The sequence below is a fragment of the Cebus imitator genome, unplaced genomic scaffold (assembly GCF_001604975.1).
Source record: "Cebus imitator isolate Cc_AM_T3 unplaced genomic scaffold, Cebus_imitator-1.0 Scaffold193, whole genome shotgun sequence".
Taxonomy (NCBI): Eukaryota; Metazoa; Chordata; class Mammalia; order Primates; family Cebidae; genus Cebus; species Cebus imitator.
Window position 1 is genome coordinate 3,867,608 of NW_016107508.1, and position 9,309 is coordinate 3,876,916.

The following is a 9,309-nucleotide window of genomic DNA, read 5'->3' on the forward strand; positions in this document are numbered from 1 at the left end:
CCCACCATTCCCCACCGTGACACCATGGAGTCTTCCTTATCTGGCCTGCGAAGGCACTGGAGCTTGCTGCTCCCTGTCTGCCCCAGCCTCTCCTGTTGCAGGTGGGAGGTGGGCAACTGAAGCTCAGAGAGGAAGTAAATGAGCTCAACTTCACACAGCCAGTGAGGGCCTGGGTGGAGGCCAGACCTTCCAAGGGGTTCCCCGGGGCCTCAGGGAGCAGCAAGGGCCAGCCGAACCTCCATGCAATACACAAACATGAAGAAATGAACCTTCTTGGGTTCCCCAGGGGGAAAGTGGAGTGGGGCATCTTCTTGGGAGGGGGTGAACCAACTTCTGGTGGTTCCTTGTTGAGGCAATGCTGCAGCCATGGCCTGTTTGTTAATAATTACCTGGACGGGAGGCAGTGGGTGGTACTGAGAGGGCCTGGTTTGATCAGTCCTCTTGGGTTTGATGAGACAGAGACGAGAGAGCCATCCAGGGGGCCACTCCAGGACGGACTGTGCTGTGAGTAACTCGCTGAGACAATGGAGATGAGAGAGACCCTAGAGGGAGGTGACCAACTGTTCCGCTTTGCCCAAGACTGAGAATTCTTCTGGGACACAAAACTTTCAGTGCTAAAACCACGGAAGTCCCAGCAAGCTGGGACAGTTGGTCACTCTTGCTAGAGGTGAGAAATACTCAGGCTAGAAAGCCCCCGACGTGGGATCCGTGGGCACTGGTGGTACTAGTGCCTGGACCCAGAAAAGCCTCCCCCAGGGACACACAGCTGGTTCAGGGCATCACTGGCTGGGGACCAAGGTCTTCTGGCTCCCAATCCAGGTGATCTTGGGGAGCTTATGCCAGAGGGGAGGCCTGTATGTGAGTGATGAGGTCCCATGTATGTTTCCAAATGATCTCTCCAACTGCTGACTGGAGAACAGAGAGCAGAAAGACTAGAAAGCTTTCTGCAAGGGTCTAGGTCAGGGGTCAGGAAACCACAGCTCTTAGGTCAAATCTGGCCCACCACCCACGAGCTAAGAATGCAAGATATAAAATATAAACATAAAATATAAGTGATAAATATAAAAAATAAATATATAAAGAGTTGAAAAATCAATAGAAGAACATTTTGTGACTTTTTTTGAAAAATAATATGAAATTCACGTTTCAGTGTCCGTAAGTGAAGTTTCACTGAAACACAGCCGTGCCTGTTCACACTATTCACACATGTCTTGTCTGTAGCTGTTTCCAGCCACCACAACAGTGTTGAGTAGTGACAGCAGAGACTGTGTGGTCTGCAAAACCACAGATATTACTATCTGGTGCTTTGCAGAAAAACTTTTCTGAGCCCTGGCTGAGGATCATAGCAGTGGAGGGGGTGAGAGGCTGAAGAACCTATAGGAGAGTCTAGGAGTTGGAGGCCAGCCTGGGCAGCATGGTGAGACCCCAACTCTACAAAAAGTTAGCCAGGTATGGCTGTGGATGCCTGTGTCTCCAGCTGCTTAGAAGGCTGAAAGGGGAGGATCACCTGAGCCCAGGAAGTCAAGGCTGCAGTGAACCATGATTGTATCACTGCACTCCAGCTTGGGTGACAGAGTAAGACGCTGTCAAAAAAAAAAAAAAAAAAAAGAAAGAAAAGAAAAGAAGAAAGGAACCTGCAGGCCGTGGAAATGGATTAAATGGGTTGTGGGTGGACAGAAGGCTAGAGGCTTTTTGGCCTAAGAACCAGATACTGGTGGGCCCATTTGATGGGGCAGGAGCAGATTTTGGGGAGAAACTGGGGCATCTTGTCTTGGGCAGATATTCATTATGAAAAGGGTACCAATTCTATCCCTGCAACTTTGGGCAGGTCACTTATGAAACATCTATGTCCTCATCTGTATGAGGTAACAATACAAAGACCAGTTCTACTGACCTCTACAGGGGTGGGAAGGTCAAACTAAATGGCATGAAAGTGGTTTGTAAACCATAAAAAGCACTCCACAGATGTTTGTGGAGCAGACACTAAAATAAACTCCTATGATTGCCATCGTTCATGCAAAGTCACTGCACTAAGGAAATCAAATCATCTGAAAGAAGTGTAGGGGAAGCAGCACCTGGCTGAGTCTGGGGCCTTGGGTTTAGGCTGGGATATTTGCTCGGTAGGTGACTTGGGTGAATCACTTTGGGAGTCTTCATTTTCTGCTCTGCTGAGTGATAATGGAGTCTAGTGCTGTGCAGAGCTCAGACAGGTGGGAAACCCATGACATGATGGGTACAAGGAGTGTGCTTTGTAAGTCTAAAGAGTTGCCATCAGATAGCATTGCTGTCACCACACATATGGAAGGTGCTGGGAATTCCATTGCCTTCCACAAGCCCATCTGCAGGAGTTGAGGGTGTCACTCACGATCTCCGGGTGCTGGCCCACTGCCTGCCTTCTCAGTAGAGCCAGGTGTTCTGCTGGGGAAATTTCCTGGGCATTCTCTTCCCTCCTACAGGCCTGAGAGTGCAGAGGATGCATCTTATCAACTGTCTGCTCCTCCTGCTGGCTGGACTACTGGCCCTTTCTCATGGCCAGCTGACCTTTGGGCATGATGGTGACAGTTGCACCAGTAGCTCCCAACAGCAGATTCTGGAGGCAGATGAGGGCTCCCCCAGCCTCAAGATCACCCCTGCCAATGCTGACTTTGCCTTCCGCTTCTACTACCTGATCGCTTCAGAGACTCCAGGGAAGAACATCTTCTTCTCCCCGCTGAGCATCTCGGCTGCCTACACCATGCTTTCCCTGGGGGCCGGCTCGTACAGCCGCACCCAGATCCTCGAAGGCCTGGGCTTCAACCTCACTGAGCTGTCTGAGTCCGACATCCACAGGGGCTTCCAGCACCTCCTGCACACTCTCAACCTCCCCTGTCACAGGCTGGAAGCACGCATGGGCAGTGCTCTGTTCCTGAGCCATAGCCTGAAGTTCCTTGAAAAATTCCTAAATGACACCAGGACCTTCTATGAAGCCAAACTCTTCGACACCAACTTCTATGACAGTCTGGGTACAATGAAGCTTATTAACTACCACGTCAAGAAGGAAACTCAAGGGAAAATTGTGAATTTGGTCGGTGAGCTCAACAGGGATGTCATGATGGTGCTGGTGAATTACATTTACTTCAAAGGTAAGAGTCAAATCATTGGTGAATGCTAAATCCACACCACCACCCCCAACCCCCTAATTTGTTTATTGGTTAAATATATTTTTACAAAAAGGTAGGGAAAAAGGTTGTGTCTGACAGGTTGAGCAACCCTCAGAGAATGTAATGGTAGAATGCTGTATATTGAAGACTCTGTAGTATTGAGGTTTCCATTCCTTCCTATCTTTAGACATATTTTCTTAATAAAAGCAATGTATAAAATGTGTTATAGCCAGTAATCACAAGTTGAATTTCTGGATTTATATCTGAGCTCAGCCTGTACCAACAGTGCAAACAGATCAGCTTGTTTACTCAAAACAGGGATAAGATGAGTCTGTATTTCAAAGGTTGACTTTGAGGATCAAATGACCTAACCCCTGTGTATACTCCTTAGAAAAGGGCCGAAAGAATTGGGCAAACTGTAGCCCCTGGGCCAAATGTTTTCAGCCACTGGTTTTGTAAATAAAGTTTTATTGGCACACAGCTAGGCTCATTCATTTATGTGTTGTCTGTGGCTGATTTCATGCTACAGTGGCAGATTGATTCATTACTGCAGAGACTGAATGATCTGCAATGCCTCAAACATTTAATATCTCTACAAACTTTCTTGTTTGCTGACCGCTGACCATTTTATGTACTCAATAAATAGCAACTATAATTCATCTAATGATAACAATGCTCATTTTGAAGTTTAAAAAATATGTAAAAGCATAAAGGAGAAAGAAATAATCTCTAGTCCTACCACTCAGAGGCAACAAATGTTAATGTTTTGGCATCTTTTCTTCACCTTCCATTCACGCACCTGTATGTTCACACAGTTGATATCATGGTGTGTGAACAACTTTCTATAGTGTGTATTAGTCAGGGTTCCATCAGAGAAGGAGCGTCACCTCAAGTCAGGATAGGGAGATTGTTATAGGAATTAGGCCCCACACCATTGTGGGAGGGACTGGGAAAGTGAAGGTCTAGAGAAAGAGAGAGTTGGAAGGACAGAGAGAAAGTTGCTGATGCAAGTGGATAATTTGGAGCTTATAGTGGAATCTATATGCCAGGCGCATCCAGCCATCAGATTGGCACCATGGAGGGGAGCATCACTACTGAGTTTCTGGTGGTTGCCTGGGGCTGCTGTTGTTCAGTGGGGTTCAAGTTGGGAAAAGGAGCTTGGAGACAAGCAGGGGCAAACTTGAGCACACAGAGCACCGCTGAGTCTGAATATTGTTACTGTTGTATCTGACCAATAGTGCCTTCAGAGAGCAATCTACTTCCAAACCTCACAGTTCTAACCAGCTTGAACCCAGAATCTACAGGGAGCAAAATTCTAGGAAGCAACTCCCAGCCTAATAATTCAGCCAAATTAGTCATCTCACATAATTTACATGCGGAATTTTCATGCACTATTGAAAACTTTTTTAAAAAAGTTTTGTTTTGAGGCCAGGCGTAGCAGCTCACGATTGTAATCCCAGCACTTTCGGAGTCCAAGACAGGTGGATCACTTGAAATCAGGAGTTTGAGACCAGCCTGGCCAAGATGGTGAAACCCCGTCTTTACTAAAAATACATATATATATATATATATATGTGTGTGTGTGTGTGTGTGTGTGTGTGTGTGTGTGTGTGTGTGTGCCAGGCTTCATGGTGCATGCCTGTAATCCCACCTACTCAGGAGGCTGAGGCAGGAGAATCACTTGAACTCAGGAAGTGGAGGTTGCTGAGATTGTGCCACTGCACTCCAGCCTGGGGGCTAAAATGAGACTCCGTCTTCAAAAAAAAGTTTTGCTTTGAAATAACAAAACTTTTAAACTCAAAAAAAGATTAACTAAGGAAGGAAGGGAAACAGTAGTATGGGTTTCACTATCAGGAAGACATTGGTTGGAATCCCAGATCCCTTGCTTTTTTCTGGACTAAAATTCCTGGCGTGGAGACCTCAGTCCATTCACCCTATCCACCATCACCTCACTGCACATCACCTCCTGTCCTTGCTTCCCTCCTCACACTGCAGAGAGTCTATGGCCATCATTGTGGTCATTTCTTTCAAACACTCTTTACTTCCTTGGTTTTCCATCCCTCTAGTCTGCTTACCCTCCAAAGCCGCAAGCCTGCTTAAACCTAAAGATCTAACTAGTCTGTATCTGTACCAGCAGCTGAGCATGGTTGAAGAAAAACATCCCACTGGGCTGATGGTCTCACACGGTATTTGTGAACGCAGGTCTTCACAGACGTCCTCACACTCTCCCGCAATCCTACTTACACATCTCTCTGCTCTCCACAACAACCATAACAGATTTGTCCTTCTCAAATGTCCTCCCCACTCATGACTTTCACTTAACCATCTTATGTCACTCTTCATTGAGAAAACAGAGTCAGTTAAATAGGAAATCCCTCATCTTCTCACATCCAAATGTACTCACCTCCAAATCTTCTCACCTCTAAATCTACTCACCTTCAAATCTACTCACCTGCCTGCATTTGAAACCACAAGCTCAGATGCCCTCCCCTGATCATGGCGGTAGTGACCCACCTCTTACAGAAGGCCGACCTCTCTGCTCACCCTCTGCCATCTCCTCTCTCCTTCTCACGGACGCTCACCTAACAATGAACCCTTCTTTCCAGCATCGCTGGTTTCTTCTCTACTCTATCAATCTGATTTACATATTAGCAAACTAACATCCTCTGCTATCTATCATTTTAAAAAAGTTAAATGAGGCTTAAAGGACCCATTCCTCAGGCTTGTCAGGTTTTGAATGGTCAAAATGGGACACCCTGATGGGCTCAGAGGGCAGGATCTGGAGTGACTATTTCAGTGGCTCGGAACCCCAGGTGGCATTCCCTGGCTGGAGGACTGGCTCTGTGGCCCGCAGATGTCCTGTACCCTCTTTTCATCTTCCTTTCAGGACGGTGGGAGAAACCATTCAGTTCCTCCAGGACCATTACCCGGAACTTCTATGTTGATGAGCATACAACAGTCAGGGTGCCCATGATGCTGCAGGACCAGGAGTACCACTGGTACCTTCGTGACCAACACTTGCCCTGCTCGGTGCTACGGATGGATTACAAAGGAAACGCAACTGCATTTTTTATTCTTCCTAACCAAGGCAAAATGAGGGAGATCGAAGAGGTTTTGACTCCAGAGATGCTAATGAGGTGGAACAACTTGTTGCAAAAGAGGTAATCAGCATGCTGTGGGGGCTGAATCTACAGTACTGTCCATCAAGTGTACCTCTCTGATGAAAGGCAGTGCCTCAAAATAGGGAATGATCACCAAATTATGAAAGAATTCTCACTTGCTCTAACACCTTCCATTTAAACGATGAACTCTCCTGTTATATTTAAAATATGACTTCCCCTCATAAGGGGAAAAAGAACCACAACAGGAGTTCAGAGTCTGAGTTCCAGGCAGCTCTTCCACTGCACAAGACTTGGGTTGAGTGACTTTGCCTCTCTGGGGGTTACCTCTGTGCAACGAAGGAGCAGCCCCTCTGGCCATGAAGGTTGACTAAGCTACCATAGTGGGGTTCAAAATAACTCCAGCCATCCACCCAGGGAATTAACAAGAAAGCTTCCCATCACTCTGGCTATGATTGCAGAAAGTCTTCAACCGTATGTAGGAAAAGGATCCTAGCCCAAGGGCACATGGGGATAGAAAATTCACACAACTCCCATGGTGGAGAGAATCCAATCCAAAGAAATTAACTGATTCAAAGAGTGAAGCCCACAGGGTCATACAAGAGGCAAAGGGAAAACTGCCACCTGACGAGACTGACATCTGTCTCCTTGGGTACCTGAACACCCACAGAAAGCCACCTCCAAAGAGGGGTTCCCAAGGGCAGGAGATCCCACAGACAGCAAGCCCTTAGGGCAAAGGAATCTGGCCTTTCAACACTCATTTGTGGGATGTGGTCTCAGCCAAAGCTGTCTGTGGGGACAGAACTCAGATGGAATACAGCCAGCTAGAGAGGGCCACCAAGGAGGTCTCTGCCCAGCAGGGATCCTGGCTTGTTCGTTAATCTAATGTTTTAACCCAATGCCTCTTTCAGGATTTTTTACAAGAAGCTAAAGTTGTATTTCCCCAAGTTCTCTATTTCTGGCTCCTATGTGTTAGATCAGATTTTGCCTAGGCTGGGCTTTACGGATCTGTTCTCCCAGCGGGCTGACTTATCTGGCATCAGCAAACAGCAAAAACTGCAGCTACCCACGGTAAGTCATCAAGAGTCAGCAACCCCTAGAGAACTCGTTAGGGCTTCTGTGCCCATGAGAGCTGCCAGGTAATGGGGCTCCTATGCTGCCACATGAAGTCTTAGAGCCTGAGTGTGTTCAGTCATCTACAGGCATCAGCATCCACCCATCGGCCAGCCCTGGACATGGTGCTCGGTGCTGGAGATACAGTGTCAAACCAGCCCCTGCCCTCAGAGAGCTCTCCCAGTCTAGTTGGGGATACAACGTCTTCACAGAGAGATAAATGCAATGATAGAAAACAGAGGAGCGGCCAGGTGTGGTGGCTCATGCCTGTAATCCCAGCACTTTGGGAAGTCAAGGCAGGTGAATTACCTGAGGTCAGGAGTTCAAGACCAGTCTGACCAACAGGGTGAAACCCCATCTCTACTAAAAATACAAAAATTAGCCTGGTGTGATGGTGGGTGGTTGGTACCTGTAAGCCTAGCTACTTGGGAGGCTGAGGTAGGAGAATCACTTGAGCCTGGGAAGTGGAGGTTGCAATGTATCCAGAAATCACGCCACTGCACTCCCGCCTGGGTGACGGAGTGAATGAGACTTCATATCAAAAAAAAGAAAAAAGGAAAAAAAAGAGAACAGAGAGGAGAGACATAGCTGAGGCTGCCTTGGGTGCCTCTGTATTAGGGAGACTTTGTAGATAAGAGAAAGACTCAAGACTGCAGCTAAGAAAAGTGTGCAAGGGGGTAGAGTCTTGGGTTCGAGAGCTTGAATTCTGGTTCTTCCTCTTATGTGATTGAAGGGTGCTAGTTTCTGAATTTATTTTCCTCACTTTTAAAGTGGACATTATACTGCTGACCTCATAGGATGGCTACAAAGATCAAATAAGATTCATACTAAGCCCCAGGCAGAGAGCAAGTGCTCATTTAATGATTGTGTGTATCAGGAGGTCTCCAGCTCAAAATCCACCCAAATGAAATTCTTGCTGTGTTATTCCCAACAAGTGGCCTTGCAGGCTGGAAAGTTCAATATTATTATTCCCTAGCAGTTTCCAGCTCTCGCAGTCTTGTCCAGGCCCCTCTCTTGCTGTCTTGGAGATAATGCTTGTGATTTTCCTCCCAGAGTTTCCACAAGGCCACCTTGCACGTGGATGAGGCCGGGACCAAGGCCGCAGCAGCCACCAGCTTCGGGTTCACATTTTTGTCTGCCCAGATCAATGAGCATGTCCTGCAGTTCAACCAGCCCTTCCTTGTGGTGCTCTTTTCCACCAACACCCAGAATATCCTCTTCCTGGGCAAGGTCGTCGACCCCACAAAACAGTAGCCCTCCCAGGGCTGCTCATCTGTTCCAAGCAGGAGGATGAGGCAGGGGAGGGCTGGGCATGAGTAACTCTGTGTTTAAGCTGGGGAGAAGGAAGACGCTGAGGGTCCAGGACAGCAGGTGTTGGCTGCTGGGGAGTGGGGAGTGGCACTGAGATGGGCACGGCCTGGACACTCTGCTCCCTGGAACTGTGCAGCCTCTGGCAGAGCAGCCAACCTCTTGGAGCAAGTTCCTGCCTCTAGACAGGGGGAGGGCCCTTTCCACAACAGGGCGGTTTTACCGAGCCAACAACATGATGCCGTGAAGACCCTGGTTCAGTGTCTCGCGTGTGGTGGACACTCAATAAATGCATCCTCTGCCTGTCCCTCTGGGGTTTGCCCCAGACTCCCCTGGCAGACCTGGTCCCAGACACAGGTATGAGGAGCTCCAGGTTCCGTTCTAGTAGGTTTTCCAGGTTTATGGAAAGGGGACAGGGTGTACCCAGTCAACTACTTCAGGCAGGGCTGGTACCTTGCTCCAGAGCAGGGCTAAGGAAGCCACAGAACGGCAGATCCCACCAGGGCAGACTCCACAGGGGCCTGGCGAAGGGGGCTTGGTGACACCAGCAGAGCAGCCTCTACAGGGACCTAGCCAGGAGGGCTTGGTGACACCATCAGAGCAGCCTCCACAGGGACCTGGCCAGGGGG

The 9,309-nt window shown here is 48.1% G+C and overlaps 1 protein-coding gene across 4 annotated transcripts; it reads left to right on the forward strand.

The window, feature by feature from the left end:
- The first annotated feature begins 453 nt into the window (after positions 1-453).
- On the forward strand, positions 454-8,928 carry SERPINA4 (serpin family A member 4). 4 transcript variants are annotated; one of them, XM_037745194.1, is made up of 5 exons: positions 454-819; positions 2,457-3,122; positions 6,028-6,301; positions 7,171-7,334; positions 8,426-8,928. In XM_037745194.1, exons 2-5 carry the CDS (start codon positions 2,474-2,476, stop codon positions 8,455-8,457), a joined length of 1,119 nt encoding a protein of 372 aa, XP_037601122.1. In that variant the 5' UTR covers positions 454-819; positions 2,457-2,473; the 3' UTR covers positions 8,458-8,928. The 4 variants fall into 4 exon arrangements, with proteins under 4 accessions (XP_037601122.1, XP_037601123.1, XP_037601121.1 ...); XM_037745195.1 differs by having other exon boundaries at positions 454-667; XM_037745193.1 differs by having other exon boundaries at positions 460-504.
- Positions 8,929-9,309: the final 381 nt, after the last annotated feature.

Excerpts from the sequence above, each read along its gene's own strand:
- SERPINA4 (XM_017547028.2), top strand. The coding sequence starts at position 2,474 with ATGCATCTTATCAACTGTCTGCTCCTCCTGCTGGCTGGACTACTGGCC. Across the intron at positions 6,302-7,170 it reads AACAACTTGTTGCAAAAGAG|GATTTTTTACAAGAAGCTAA; the intron begins GTAATCAGCATG and ends TGCCTCTTTCAG. Across the intron at positions 7,331-8,425 it reads AAAAACTGCAGCTACCCACG|AGTTTCCACAAGGCCACCTT; the intron begins GTAAGTCATCAA and ends TTTTCCTCCCAG.